Source organism: Lathamus discolor, chromosome 3 (genome assembly GCF_037157495.1).
Source record: "Lathamus discolor isolate bLatDis1 chromosome 3, bLatDis1.hap1, whole genome shotgun sequence".
Taxonomy (NCBI): domain Eukaryota; kingdom Metazoa; phylum Chordata; class Aves; order Psittaciformes; family Psittacidae; genus Lathamus; species Lathamus discolor.
Window position 1 is genome coordinate 149,457,236 of NC_088886.1, and position 16,506 is coordinate 149,473,741.

Below are 16,506 nucleotides of genomic sequence, written 5' to 3' on the forward strand. Positions count from 1 at the left end.
TCCACCTCAGCTGTTCTTAATAACTCAGCACAGCAGTTTTGGGCATGACAACGAAAAAGGAACCCAAAAGTGTAGACGTTATAAAAGATGAAGCATTAGCAGAAGTTATTTCAGTTTATAAGAGGTTTCTGAAGGCTCCCAGGCATCAAGACTTTAACAGTTATCTAAGCTTAAATGGATAAATTTAGGTGTTGGCATTTATGATCTTTCACAGCAAAGTGATGATATTGTTTAATCAAAAGGTCAAAATGAATTGAAAGTTGTTCCATTTTCTTCTCTTTGCCCCTTTTTAATAATTCAGCATAGAGCCCAGTAGGTAACAGATTGTAAAAGATGGATGGAAAGCTAGATATTCATGTGGAATATATTCGTTAAAAGGCAGGTGAGAAATTAAGATAAAATATGTTCCTGTCTTCAGCAGAAACAAGACTAATCTTTTCATTTTTAACTTACCTTGTATTTATGAGACATCAGCTACAGACAGTAAAGGAAATTGCAGCATTCACTTAAAAGCAGTGTTAGCAAGTTCTGACAGCTTGTTAAAAGCCATGACCAAAGGTAGGGTGATGCACATCAATCATCCGTGACAAGGACCTCATGGAGCTTGGCCCAGGCTTACCCTTGGTCATATCTGCGAGGTGGGTTGTTTGGCTCTCTGTGGGCCATTTCACATTACAGAATCACAGAATCCCAAGGGTTGGAAGGGACCTCAAAAGATCATCTAGTCCAACCCCCCTGCAAGAGCAGGGTAACCTACAGTACATCACACAGGAACTTGTCCAGGCGGGCATTAATGGCACATATTCCTTAAGCTGTCCAAGGGATTTAGATGCTAGCCACTCACTACAACAAAATGCCAGTAGGTCCTACAACTATGTCCTCCTGCAGTTCAAGTCTGACTTCACGTATAACATAAACTTTCCAGCGCTTACAGTCCAAATTCTTGCCAGATAATTGAAGTAAAGCACCCAAACCATTGGAGCCCATAGAAGATCCAGTCCATGAGGGTGAAATCACAAAATCGTATTTCATCCTTCGGATGCTATAGCATGAAACAAGGCTTTGAACGCCAAGTCTGAGGGCTTTGGATAACTATAACAACCATCCATGAACGTAGCCCAGGATCTACATTAATATTCCTAAAATATCCTTTTCATATGTGGCACACTGTGGAAATACATACCTCTGGAAATTATGTGGACCAACCTCCTACTGACAGCAGGACCTTAGATTAGGTTATCCAGGTCCATGCAAAGCCAAGTCTTGAGTACTTGGATTCGAACATGAAATAGTGCAAGTAACACTCTAAGTAGAGTCATGACTACTTTAGTGAAGTCCCATGAAAAAATAGAAATGAAACACTTCAAAGAGGCCATGACTCAATTGGCCCTATAGGAAACCACAAAGTTGGCCCCAGTATCTGTAAAGCAGATAGGTATTTGGGTGCTCATTCCACTTCAGATCCTAATAAGGCAGCCTATACATCCTGGAAACTACATTTACAGACTTCACACAGAAAAGTCTAGCCTTGAAAGTAACTTTTCTTTTTACTTTTCTACCATGGTGATGTTATTACCACTTGTGTTTCTGCTGGCAGGAGGCTACTGCCTACAGCGGCAAACTAACAGAAACTCAAACTTTCTGGGTCATCAGAAATGGGACAGACAAAACGCTCTTCCTCTGTAAGATAACTATCATAAGCTATTAACACCATGTCAGAAGTTGTTCACTGCCCCTTCTTGGCTAGTCCTTCTTTTTAAACATTTAATTTCACAAACATTTAATTGCATTAAGATAGAGCAAACCAAAGCTCAAGGTGAGTGGGTTTGAACTATAAGCAATGGAGGAAAAAATACCTGTAATAATTGGGAATCTATAATGGTACAAAGGACTTTGCTGATGGGGTAGTTATTGCGCTGTGCTGGTAAAACAGCATCTTGCAACGCAGGCCTTGTAATTTTGAGCTGTATACACAGAAGTGCCACATCCGAAAGCAGGGAGGCCGCAGTGTCCCATTACAGCGATCTTTAGATATTTAAAACTAGTCCAAGAAAAAGACACACGGGCTATAGGACAGTGTCAGATTCACACCAGAATGGAATATTGGACCTAAGAGATCACTTCCCTGCCCCATTTTTGGAGCTAAATAGAACTCCTTTTATCATTTTCCCCCAGGTTAAATTAATACCGACTGCCTTTCATTTTAAAGAGCAGTATGGATGTCTCCTATATTTAACTAGTTTTCTTACCATTTGTCACATTTCATGAGTGACAGGAATGCAAAAGCCCATTACTTTGGGGATCCTGGTGAGAAAGGCTGTTGTTTCAAAGCATTATTCTGGCTGTTTATACAAATGTCACACAGGAAAGTTGTAGTAAGCTGATAAATACCTTCTTATATGTTACAAAGGGTCTGATGGAGAGAAATATAGACCTTTACATTCTACAGTTTTGCTTACACAAAAGGTGGAAGCAGTTAAAAAGGTAACACTTCCCATGTTTACTTACACCTGTATTCTTGTGTACACAAAAGGTGGAAGTGATTGTTTCAGACCCCAGTATTTCTCAGCTGGTTATCTCACTTATTTCCTCTTTTCAGTAAAACTCTGCAACCCTGAGCACTCTCTTATTTCACTTTCTAATTACTTCTGGTATAAGTGCTTCTTTCATGGCCACCACAAAGGAAGGTTCAATATTATTCTAATCCCTGTTTTGTGGTTTATCGCAGAAAGAACTTAGAGGGTGTTGAACAAAGCCTTGAATACGCAGTACTTCCTAGGGAGACTTCAGGAGGACATTGTTACCTGAAATCATGATGAAGCCCAAAGCTGAAATGCTTAATTTTCCTTGTCTCAGTCAGTGGAAGGTCCTCACGAACCCATGCCCCTTCATATTTCTCCCCTCAGCTCTTTAGCACTGGTTAACATCTTCTCTCTCCTGCTCCTCACTGTGCCATCTCCCCTTCAACAACAGAAAACCTGGATCACACGTGTTTTATCTCAGGCTTTCTTCACCCCGCAGACCCATGCAGTTTTGATTTAAGAGCCTGACTCTGGAGTTACTGACGCTGCTGGTTTCTCAGTGGAAAATCCTGTCTCTGCAGATGATTTCTTAAAGAAAGCTTCAGAACAAAGCAGTGCCTTCTCACTGTCTGCACCTTGGTAGCTGCAAGAGCAGTCCCATCGATCTCTAGCACAGAGTGCAGCATTAACAGCAAAGTGCAAAGGGATGGCGAAGCCCAGGTTTTGTACCTTGTCCAGCCCATAAGACAGCACATAGTTTCTCACCTTTCTCTTTTTCCATTTACACACTGAGAAGGTGAAGGTATAAATGAATCTGAGGAAGTAGCTTATGTTCATATACTGACCCTTACATCAAAAAGGCCGTATAAGAACAGGGCAATTTCAATTAAGCTTAGCTCAAGATCATGGGAGTTGAGTTTTAGCCTTAGTGCTCTTGGTAGAAAAACCAGACTCACTCATTGACATTCTTCCCATCCACACTCCCTTCCCGGAGAGTCAATAAGCTCAGCTGTGGTTATCCAAGTGCACTGTGAAATAGTAGCTCCAGCCCAGCGCAGCAGAAGCTGTACCACCCTGGGCATGAAGCAATTCCCATGGTATCTTTCCCTTCCCTGAGAAGCGATGTTGCAAAGACAATTTTATGTTTGCAAAACGCTTGGAGATGCCTGAAACAAAGGTGTTAAAGATTTGCAAGCCGTTTACCTGGAGCCATTCACTATAAAAGCCTGGGCTTATTGCTATAGCCTTCTAAATGAAAGCAGAAACCAAGATCATTTTTAATTGCAAGGAGCACAAAACCAAGCTCGGCGCAGCCATCTCTTTCTTAATCTCACACATTGAAATTCAGGTTTTATATGAAGAAAGACCTAATTATTTTCAGCACTTGTGTGTTGCAAGGAGAAAAAATATAAATAGTTAAAAATAGAGGTTTAATGTGAGAAACGCAGGCAGAGCTTTCTGTATCATCTGATGAGCAGCCTGCATCACATCACTAGCATGGCAAATATATTCGTGGTTGTCCTGGAACTGAAAACGTCTGGCTTGTGCTGTGACTCACTGTGCCTTTGCAGCAGCAGAGGATTACTGTTATCTGCTCACATAAAACCACCGTGGTGGGTCTGTTCCAGGCTGAGCTTCTGCTCCACCAGACTGAGGTTTATGGAAATTACTTACCTGCTTCACCACTTGCATTAGGAAGCTGGAGAGAAAATGTAGTGTGATAGCTGTCAGACTGCTTACCATCATCTTCCTTTGCTGTTACTACATTATAAGGTCCTCTGGGTGTATCCACAAATGCTGGAAGTTCAGAGACAAAGACACTTTGTACAGGGTATTTACTACCCAAATAGCCTCCATTTGTGTTCTCTTTATTAATTCCATTGTTTTCTGTTAAGTCTGCACTCAAGTTTGATCTGAGTGGAGTTTTGTTTTCTCCTAGGAGCTTCGTTTGAAGTATCTCCTCAATTGGCTCTCCATTAGCTATGCCATCTACTCCATCTGCTGTTAATCTAGACAAACTGCAATTTATATTGAGGGATAACGCTGATCTATGAATTTTTTGGCATTTAATTTGAGGTTGGTCAATGCACACATTGAGCGACTTGTCTAGATAATAGATGGTGTTTGGACACCACTGAGAAACCTGAAGGTGGACACATGAGATGAATGAAGGTGGTACTTTCTGTCTCCCATCACTGCTTTGAAGACCCACACTGTTCTTGTTCCCAGAGTCAAAAAGCTGCTTTGGTGGCTCTTTACTGACTTGTGAGCAAGACTCAGACATCTTTAATGGAGAGGCATGTTGCTTTGTGTGTCCATGTGGAGGCCAGCAATGAAGGGACTCTGCAGGGACCTTGCTTGAGGTGGGGGAAACAGCGTTGGGCTCTTGTACTGCTCCAGATCCATGTGCTGGATCACCGAAGCCTGCAGCCACACGCCTGGCTGTAATAGTGATGGAGGCAAACCCTTTCCGCTGGCTTGGACACTGTTTTTCCTCTGTGATGGGAGATTCTGATGGAGACGTGGTATCACCCAAAGATGCCTGAATTTCTATTCTGCTAGGAAGCACCATAAATGCTCTGTTAATGTTGACTGCACCATGTTTAGCCAAAGCCTGTTTCATGTGATAAGCACTGGGCTGGGGGATCATGGACAGCACGGGCAAAATGGTCCAGTTTTCTTTTGATTTATTCTCATCAATCATCTGTGAAATGACTATTGGTGAAATAGTTGCATTTTGTGATGACAGAGATTCCTGCAAATGAAAAAGTTCCAATTATCAACATAATCTATCATAATGTATGTAACAGTTTCTCATCTCCCATCTATCACACCAGACAGTTCTGGCTGAGATTTCTTGTTGACTTTCTATTCATACTAACTTTTTGTCATTTAAAAACACAGGCTCTTGGAATCAGCCCTGAACTGTCTGGAAGAATTCTGTGAAAACCTTACTGGCCTAGTGCAAAAACATTAACATGAAAAATGTGTATTCTATACTATTGTTTTCAATATTTAACCCATCATAGCAGTTAGGATTTGTGACTCTATTTGTTTAAAAATGGACATGTCAAAGGCAATTGCCAGCTTCAGGGTCTCAACTGCTCTTTCATGATCATCTGCTGGAATTTAAAATGCATTTAAGTATATTATGGCTTGAAGGTCCATGTGTGCCATCAGATGGTGCAGAGGACATATAGGCACCAGGGACATCACTAATCTACAACCTCACCAGTTATAAGCATGGAAAACCTTCTTCATAAGCACTACCTATAACTGAAATAATTACCTCCAAGGGCTCCTGATACTATTTTAATTCATTAGTTTCCTCTAGCTTATGATTACCTGGTGGCACCTATCTACGATGTAAACCCACACATGTCCAACATTGATTGACACTGGCCTGGATTCATTTTTCCAACCATGACAGTAAGCATTTGTCTTGATAGAGTGCACGTTATTTCACTCAGTGTGCCAAAGGAGATGCTCTTATATTAAAGCTATCAGACAAAGAGGAAACCTGAGTTTAAAATCTCCTGCTATTATTATCCACACCAGTCACAAAAGTCACATGCAATAAAGCATCTGCCCTAATCTCACTGCTGCTGTAAATTGGCTGATTTGATTGCTCCTGCCCTGTGTTCCTAGATCTCTTGATCCTAGCAGAAAAAAAAAACCCATTGAATTGGCATGCAAAATCTGAGGATTAGCTTCATAATGAAAGCTCATCCAAGTTCATTTGAGGTTTAGGTGCTATTTGCTAGCTGCGCTGCTCCTATTTGTTATGAATTCATCTTGGTCTTGCCTGGGTGTCTATCATCTGATAATGAACACCAGCACTTGACAAGTGTTTCACGAAATATAATGTTCTTCTTCAAGGAAGACTCTCTGAGTGACAGAGTTGTGACTTCTCAGTTGCCAGAGGTAGGACACTGCACCAAAGCCCATTGAGAAAACCATTCCTGTGCTCCTGTCCTCCATGCATGGAAACAGCACAGAAAATGGGCTCCTTTGTAACTCGGGAAGGACGGTTTGGGAACCCAAATAGGTAGAGGTAGATCAAGAGTTTATTAATGAGGTGAAATGCCAAGTAAATTTTATCAGCTGCTTAAACCAGCTGCCTGTGCTTTTGACAATTCAATAATTTCACAGCCCCAGGGAAAGCATTTTCTTCCTTCTTTCTTTCTTTCTTGGTTTGTAACAACATTTGCCTCATGTTTTTTGGCACCGCATTTACATCTACCTCCAGGTTTAAGACCTTTGCATGCCTTCCAAAACTCTTAACTTCCCTGAGATTTCTACAGAGCACCAAAGAAGAATGTTCCTTGAAATACTTAATTTTGGAAGCATCTCTCATGCTTCAGTAGCTGATTTGACATTTATTTATTTTGTTAAGGGCTGCACAGATGGAGGCATCCTGCAAGAGTCCAAAGGCACGTGAAAAATGCTCCTGATTAGCCTCAAACTAATGCACCAGTATTTAAAATGATTTACTTTTCCTTTCTCTGCTTTGGTATATGTGTTATTGCCTCCTTCCAATCTTTGGCATAGAAATGGATCTTTAGGGTTTGACCAGCTAATCCTATACTTGTTGGGAGCTTTCAAGCTTCACTGCATCTCATGTAAAAAATAGGCACTTACACAAAGTAATTGTGGTGAACGGAAAACCACAGGCTTTATCTGAGACAGAGGGTACTGATATTTGGAAGCTACTTGATTTATTCTCCTGGGGTGTTTTTAACAGCTTTCCTCCAAAAAAGAACCCCTATGCAATTTCTTTCACCCCTCACCAAGAGCACACAGAATCATGACATTCAGCCCTCATTTTATTTAACTTTTCTGCTGCCTAAGCTAAGCCCAGCTAAACAAACCCATGTCCAAACACACTGCTCAGCAATCAGTGGTTGTTTTTGAAACCTGAATGCATTCTGCTGACTGCTATCTAAATATAATGTATTTATTTTACCTTGGTAGAGCTCGATTTGCTCTCTGCAGCACTCTGCCGCCGAAGGCCTGTGCATGTCCTCTGACCATCAGTGCTCCATTGCTTTTGTGTCCCTCCTGGGGAGAAAACACAGAGGAACTAAGATTATTTCCAGTGTCCTGGAGGAGATGTGTTAGAAAAATGTGGGCTTAAATTGAGTGCAAGCAGGAGGGAAAGAGCTACTGTAAATGATCTGATTGTCCTGGGATGTGATTATCGATGGGATCCTATTTCTCCTACGTCCCAGGAGAGGGACCTGAAAGACCCTTGGGATTCTGCTGCTGAGATGTGTTCATGGGCAATCTCACAATGCATTCAGGGCTGATCCAAAGCTTCAATATCTCTGCTTTTGATTTCCATGGATTCAGGAATGGGTGTGGAAGAATTGGGGAAGATGAGAAATGGAGATTTCAACAAATGTCACTTTTCTGTAGTCTGAAGAACTAGTAGCACAAATGAGCACATTAAGGGGCTGGATGCTTACAAGTTTGATTTCATTTGAACTAAGTCACCTTCACATTTAAAGAACTACAGTAATTTTACATCATATACACTAAACTCTATTGCATCATAACTTTTCTAGTTCAGTGATACCTGTAACATTGGTACATTGGATGGGGCTTGGAGCAACCTGCTCTAGTGGAAGGAGTTTCTGTCTGTGGCAGTGAATTGGAACTGGATGAGCTTTAAGATCCCTTCCAACCCAAACCAGTCTGGGATTCTATGATCAGTCTCTGGTTTTGTCATCTTTTGTGTTCTTTGAGTTCTAGCTTGTCTGCAGCTTTTTACTCAGAGCTGATTTCCACATAACACGGAGTCTGGGCTATTGTAATAAAGCATTACGTCTGCTGTCAACAGTTTTGCCAGAAATTACATTACTTTCTATTTTGTACTAAGCATCCAAAATTAATTGTCAAAAATTCTCTATTTGGACTGAAATCTCTTGACATTACTCACTGTTGCTTTATAGCAACAAGTCACACCACTGGTAAGACCTTCTGTACTGCTTTTCTTCCACTCAGACAGCCTGCCACAGAAGTTAATCTTTTACTAAGCAGAATTTCACTTTACATGTAACATTATATTAACAAAGGAATATAAATCAGCTCCACTTTAAGAAGTGTTCATTAAAGCATATCCACCGTAGCAGGCTTCATCTCCTTGGGTGCAGCTAAGGAGTAGAATTGGAGGAGGAGAAAGGTATCAGGTCTATTCCCCACTGAGATATCAATTGAGTCCTACCACAGAACAGCAATCATAAAACATAACAAGATGCTTGATAAACATTTGGCTTTAATAAAGCATACTAAAGTATACTTTAGTGGCACAGCTCCAAGATGTCAATGTCCCTGTGTATATATTCATAGCTGGTACGAAACAAAAAAGAAGTTTGCTTTTGTCATTGGGCAACAGAAAAGTCCTAAGCAACAGAGAAAACAGCTGGACTTATTAGTCACAGTATGGGGAAAGAGAGAACCAAGAGAATAGCTGGAGCAGAGGGCCCACTACACATTTTTATTAGCAAAGAAGTGAACTGCGGTTGCAGACAGTGAAAATTCAATGAACCTGATCTGGCGCTGGATCTTGGTAACTGCTGGCACAGAACATGGGCGAGATGCCCTTGGAACATGCTCTTAACCCTGCTGTGGTATGCAGTGAGAAGGTGGTGCTGAGCTTTCACTGAAGGACAAAATCCACCTGCACCCACCAGAAGTGGGATAGGGGCAACTTCTGGGTGAGCCTTATGAGAAGGTTATTTTCAATATACCACTGCTCTGGTGAATTACATGTGAATACCTTCCTGATTAAGAACTGCTACATATGCTGTCTTGCTTTTTAAACCAACTAAATAGGGAATAACTTGCAGAGAACAATAAGAAATTCTTAGACAGAGTTAAGGCAAGACCTAAAAAAGGAAAGGTTTGGTGAAAAAAAGTGCATAATTAAAGTGACAACTTCCACTAAGTTATCAATATTTTCCTTGAATACTTTACTGTAAGAAAACCACAGTTGTCTCAGATTGAGCTGGAAAGCTGCAAGAGGAGAACATCAACTTGTGAATGTCAACCAGTGCACAAGGAAATCTAAAAGGCTGGCCGGAGATGAATGAGACCCAGACAGCCATGTTTTGCCAGATGGCCTTTCATGAATTTCATTCAATGTGTTTTCAGCACAAGAAAAAGACTGAGTGCTACAGGGTCAAACAAGAACAAGCTGTCGAAGTCCACACCATAAATTACTTATAATATGTAAGTTGTTCTTATCAAAGTAAACTCCTGTATTTAGCAATAATCTATAGGTAAGACCTTCCAATTTCCCATAGAATGGGAATGGATTGGTTAATTCTTGCTTGTATAACTTTAAAAAGTAGTGCTCCTGGAGCAGGAGAGATACGAAGAAGTGAGGTTGGAGAAAGAAGAAGAGCAGGAAATGTTTTTCTTCTTTGCTAAATCATCCAGAGTGGATTTGTGTGTTGTATTTTGTACCATACCCTGTGTAAAGGCATTCTCATATTACTACAGGAATCCTACTGCTGGAGAACACTCAGACTTTTGGCAAGTCATTTAATCTAGTTGCTGAGATAGATTAAATGGCATTGGCGGCTAAAGCTCCAGTATTTTTCCTGGTATTATTAAATCTATACTTGGAAGCTTTGCATTTGTTAATTTATGTCAACAGAACAGCCAACAAACCTTTAAAAAGACCTTGAACCTGTGTTTGGAATGAAAATACTTCAAGGAGCACAGAATCATAGAATCATAGAATAGTTAGGGTTGGAAAGGACCTCAAGATCATCCAGTTCCAACCCCCCTGCCATGGGCAGGGACACCTCACACTAAACCATCCCACCAAGGCTTCATCCAACCTGATAAAGGTTCAGCTGAGATTTATCACACAAAGTGTTTTCATACAAGTTCTCATTGCTGGCAAAACCCATTGCGCTGAAACTCCTGTTACACAACAAAATGCAAAGTTCAGTTTTGCCCTGTGCAAAAGCATGGAAGAAATGGCATTTCAAGTACTTTCCATCCCTGTGGGGAGTATGAGAAACTTATCTCTATCCAAGTTGAAATCCCAAGGATTTGTTTAACCTCCCCTGACCTTCCCTTCCCACCATGACCCACCTCTCCAACTTACAAACAGGAGATGGGAAGAGGAATCGAGGAGCAATTGCTGGCATATGAACTTTGTCCTATTACGTCTTCACTCGTTAGTTTTCCCTCACAAATACTGTTTGTTGAACCAAATGATACGCTCCTTGGCAAAGCATCTGGACATCCAGCTACAGACCAGGGTTTTCCTAATTACAGAGTGCAGCTGGAATCGATTCTCCCAGTCTCGAGTGCCTGGATGTCTGCCTCGGGCCAACTGGCAGCTGACTCAGATAATGATTCAGAAAAGATGTACTTGTAAATCAGCTTGCTAAAACACAGATAGATTGCAAAGGTGAGGGTGTTGGTGAAAAATAGCGTATTGCAACTACTTGGCATGCACAGGACAGACCAGTTTGTAGCCAGCTGGGGGTTTTTGCACAGAACTTGAGACGCATTAAAAAGGTCCATGAATAATGCTATTTTCACAGAATCGAAGACTGGTTTGGGTTAAAAGGAACCTTAAAGCTCATCCAGCTCCAGCCCCTGCCACAGTCAGGGACCCCTTCCACTGGAGCAGCTTGCTCCAAGCCCCTGTGTCCAACCTGGCCTTGAGCACTGCCAGGGATGGGGCAGCCACAGCTTCTTGGGGCACCCTGTGCCAGCGCCTCAGCACCCTCACAGGGAAGAGCTTCTGTCTTATACCTAACTTAAATCTCCCGTTTCAGTTTGAACCCATCACCTCTTGTCCTATCACTACAGTCCCTAATGAAGAGTCCCTCCCCAGCATCCCTATAGGCCCCCTTCAGGTACTGGAAGGCTGCTCTGAGGTCCCCACGCAGCCTTCTCTTCTCCAGGCTGAACAGCCCCAACTTCCTCAGCCTGTCTTCATACGGGAGGTGCTCCAGTCCCCTCTTGACCTCCTCTGGACTTGCTCCAACAGCTCCGTGTCTTACTTATGTTGGGGACACCAGAACTGTAAAAGTGCTGCAAGTGGGGTCTCACAGAGTAGTTTCAGGTCTTTGTCAGACACATACAGACTGCCACCATGGGGTGGGTTGTTTGATGACACCCTCAGTGGCACGGCAGAGCTGGAATGCCTTCAGACCACTGGCCTTGGCCTCTTCTCCAGTTTTTGTCATGAAAGTTGCATATTCGTTTGCTGACAAATTTCAAGTACAGGTCAACACTTCTGATCTCCTCCACCCTGCTCCAAGCCAAAGCTGATCAGGTCTGCCATCCTTTCTGACCCACCAGTGTCATCTCAAAATGAACTGCTCTGAAGGCTCCAAGAACTTCCAGCACTTCCCTCACACCACCACAAAAGAGCATCACAGAATAAATAGGCTGGTATAAAACATCTCCCCTTCACCAAACATGCTGTCTTTTCTGTTGATTCTTACGCCATCACCTAAGAGACCTGTGAATGGATCTGGGTCCCTCCCTGTCCATGGCAGCCAGGGTCCCTACAGCCTGCACATCAGCACTGTTGAATACCCAAGATTACTCAAATTCCCCACTTGGCACCAGGGAGCTAAAGGACATCAATGTCTTGGCTGCAGGGTCAGGTATCAGAGCAATCACTCAGCAATACAATGTCTTTGGCATCAATGAAAACTTATTTTTAAACCCTTTTCTCCTTCTATGCATTATTCCTACTGTAAGTTATGAGCAGGTAAACCACGTCATTAAAATCAGCTTGGAGGAACTAATTTATACTTTATTCTGTTTAAAACATTAGTTTTGTTCGAATTATCTTGTGTCTTTTTGCATTCAAATACCTGAGGAAGCCTCTAGGAAAAGAGTCATCATTACAGATTCACCACACTGCCTCTCAGTAAGGGCTGGGAGAGATCACCATTCACATCCTCAGATCTGAAGTGAGTCATCCAGAAAAGCCATCCGGACATTACAGACACATCTAAGATGAAAGCCAAGTCGGAATGAACAGCAGAACCAAATCCACAGCTTCTGGTTTTCTTCATGTGTCATAAAGAAAGAATATCATAAAATCTCAGAGACTATTGTCATCTAAAGTAAAACTGAACAATGAAGCTAAAGTTCACATGCCTGGTACCAGAAGTAGAGACAAACAAATACTGAAAATCCCACCTTATACCGAAGTTCCTGCTGATACTAAACTGATTTAAAGGAAATCTACTGGTGAATGTTGTGTTTACTTATTAGTAGAGAAAGTGATGCATCCCCAGAAAGCCTTGGCACTGGCACAATCTTGACATCCTTCAGGGATGTTATCCTGAACCTCCAGAAATGATATTAAATTCAAGTAGAGATGAGGTCTTGTATTAATGATGATCCAGAGGCAATATCCCAGTGAAGATGGGGCATAGGCATGAAGGCAGCCCCACAGCCACATGTGGAATTTACTCTTCCACAGTGTCATAAAAATAGACCTGATTATCATCTCTTCAGGATTCGACATCAACCTTCATGTAAGACCAAACTGCAGTTTTCACTAGAGATACAGGAGGAGCACACAATGCTATCCTGATAACTCAGACACAGCTAGAAACCATACTGTGCTTACCCATCATGGAATCCCAGCCTGGTTTGGGGCTCATCCAGCTCCAACCCCTGCCACGGGCAGGGACCCCTTCCACTGGAGCAGCTTGCTCCAAGCCCCTGTGTCCAACCTGGCCTTGAGCACTGCCAGGGATGGGGCAGCCACAGCTTCTTGGGGCACCCTGTGCCAGCGCCTCAGCACCCTCACAGGGAAGAGCTTCTGTCTTATACCTAACTTAAATCTCCCGTTTCAGTTTGAACCCATCACCTCTTGTCCTATCACTACAGTCCCTAATGAAGAGTCCCTCCCCAGCATCCCTATAGGCCCCCTTCAGGTACTGGAAGGCTGCTCTGAGGTCCCCACGCAGCCTTCTCTTCTCCAGGCTGAACAGCCCCAACTTCCTCAGCCTGTCTTCATACGGGAGGTGCTCCAGTCCCCTCTTGACCTCCTCTGGACTTGCTCCAACAGCTCCGTGTCTTACTTATGTTGGGGACACCAGAACTGTAAAAGTGCTGCAAGTGGGGTCTCACAGAGTAGTTTCAGGTCTTTGTCAGACACATACAGACTGCCACCATGGGGTGGGTTGTTTGATGACACCCTCAGTGGCACGGCAGAGCTGGAATGCCTTCAGACCACTGGCCTTGGCCTCTTCTCCAGTTTTTGTCATGAAAGTTGCATATTCGTTTGCTGACAAATTTCAAGTACAGGTCAACACTTCTGATCTCCTCCACCCTGCTCCAAGCCAAAGCTGATCAGGTCTGCCATCCTTTCTGACCCACCAGTGTCATCTCAAAATGAACTGCTCTGAAGGCTCCAAGAACTTCCAGCACTTCCCTCACACCACCACAAAAGAGCATCACAGAATAAATAGGCTGGTATAAAACATCTCCCCTTCACCAAACATGCTGTCTTTTCTGTTGATTCTTACGCCATCACCTAAGAGACCTGTGAATGGATCTGGGTCCCTCCCTGTCCATGGCAGCCAGGGTCCCTACAGCCTGCACATCAGCACTGTTGAATACCCAAGATTACTCAAATTCCCCACTTGGCACCAGGGAGCTAAAGGACATCAATGTCTTGGCTGCAGGGTCAGGTATCAGAGCAATCACTCAGCAATACAATGTCTTTGGCATCAATGAAAACTTATTTTTAAACCCTTTTCTCCTTCTATGCATTATTCCTACTGTAAGTTATGAGCAGGTAAACCACGTCATTAAAATCAGCTTGGAGGAACTAATTTATACTTTATTCTGTTTAAAACATTAGTTTTGTTCGAATTATCTTGTGTCTTTTTGCATTCAAATACCTGAGGAAGCCTCTAGGAAAAGAGTCATCATTACAGATTCACCACACTGCCTCTCAGTAAGGGCTGGGAGAGATCACCATTCACATCCTCAGATCTGAAGTGAGTCATCCAGAAAAGCCATCCGGACATTACAGACACATCTAAGATGAAAGCCAAGTCGGAATGAACAGCAGAACCAAATCCACAGCTTCTGGTTTTCTTCATGTGTCATAAAGAAAGAATATCATAAAATCTCAGAGACTATTGTCATCTAAAGTAAAACTGAACAATGAAGCTAAAGTTCACATGCCTGGTACCAGAAGTAGAGACAAACAAATACTGAAAATCCCACCTTATACCGAAGTTCCTGCTGATACTAAACTGATTTAAAGGAAATCTACTGGTGAATGTTGTGTTTACTTATTAGTAGAGAAAGTGATGCATCCCCAGAAAGCCTTGGCACTGGCACAATCTTGACATCCTTCAGGGATGTTATCCTGAACCTCCAGAAATGATATTAAATTCAAGTAGAGATGAGGTCTTGTATTAATGATGATCCAGAGGCAATATCCCAGTGAAGATGGGGCATAGGCATGAAGGCAGCCCCACAGCCACATGTGGAATTTACTCTTCCACAGTGTCATAAAAATAGACCTGATTATCATCTCTTCAGGATTCGACATCAACCTTCATGTAAGACCAAACTGCAGTTTTCACTAGAGATACAGGAGGAGCACACAATGCTATCCTGATAACTCAGACACAGCTAGAAACCATACTGTGCTTACCCATCATGGAATCCCAGCCTGGTTTGGGGCTCATCCAGCTCCAACCCCTGCCACGGGCAGGGACCCCTTCCACTGGAGCAGCTTGCTCCAAGCCCCTGTGTCCAACCTGGCCTTGAGCACTGCCAGGGATGGGGCAGCCACAGCTTCTCTGGGCACCCTGGGCCAGCGCCTCAGCACCCTCACAGGGAAGAGCTTCTGCCTAAGAGCTCATCTCAGTCTCCCCTCGGGCAGGTTCAAGCCATTTCCCTTGGCCTGTCCCTACAGGCCCTTGTCCAAAGCCCCTCTCCAGATCTCTTGTCAGCCCCCTTTAGGTGCTGGAAGATTGTTATAAGAGAGAATGACAAACACAGGGTACTTCAGTCCTGCGCAATGCACTTACTTACAATGGGGGTCAAACAGCAATACAGGTTTAGAGGAGAAGAAAGCAGCTGACAACTATTTACTTGAAATCTTTCTTGTCGTGAATAAAAGCTAAACCAACACAAACAAGTGCTTTGCCACAAAAGAAAGTACTTGAGCACAGTTGCACGAAGATAATAGTGTTTTAAGGCAGCTTCACTGGGAAGGTTTTCAAATGAGAGTAAGCGAAACAGCCTGAAATCATTTTAGTCTGAACAGGCTTCCTTATGTAAACAAAATGGAAAAATGTTTTCTTAAGATGTCAGGATGGATTTTCTTCTATTACAAGTAGCATCATGAGATTTGTTAACTGAATTATCTTGCCCTGCTTGCACACCTTGAAGCTGTAGCTTGGCTGCCTGCAGGGATGATTACAGGATCCGCCATGGAACGGACAAATGAGTTCTGGTCTGCTATCAAAAAGCCAGAAGTCATAAATCTCTCATTATCCATGCCATTAGAAGCAAGGTGCTCATCAGGGGGCTAGAAAGAGCACAGAAATTATATCTTGAAACCCATGCAGAACAGAAAAAATAGTGTTTTCATTGTGCATCGCTATTATTCTTTATCTTCGCTTAATAAAGTGGGAAATCACCCCCAGCATATCCATCACACAGAGACAAAATGAAGTAGATTCTTCACTTGCTCCTTTTTCAATTTCTCTCCCTTCTCCAAGGGTTATTTCTATTTCTTCCCTATTTTCACATTTTCAATGGTGTGGAGGGAACGCATTCCTGTGTTTCTCTAGGCAGCACAAGCTTATGCTCAGATCTCAGTCCCTAGAAGCACTAACTAGCTCACCAAACCTGCCAAAGCCCAGCTCTGTGGACATAACTCAGGCCAAGGACTCAAATGGGAGCACATAGGAAGATTTAACTGGCATAGGTTTGATTCCTTCAGTCTAAATAACTC

General features: G+C 42.7%; 1 protein-coding gene across 2 annotated transcripts in view; it reads right to left on the reverse strand.

Annotated features, from left to right (window-relative positions):
• Positions 1–16,506, reverse strand: part of C3H10orf90 (chromosome 3 C10orf90 homolog) — a 73,415-nt gene that overhangs the window by 29,004 nt on the left and 27,905 nt on the right. Inside the window, exons 2-3 of one of the 2 annotated variants that reach the window (XM_065672968.1) lie at positions 7,489–7,583; positions 4,263–5,277 (exon numbers count right to left, since the gene is read on the reverse strand). In XM_065672968.1, the coding sequence (XP_065529040.1) occupies positions 4,263–5,277; positions 7,489–7,583 (1,110 nt within the window). Of the gene's footprint in view, positions 1–4,196; positions 5,278–7,488; positions 7,584–16,506 lie in introns of both variants that reach the window. The other variant, XM_065672969.1, reaches the window with a different exon arrangement.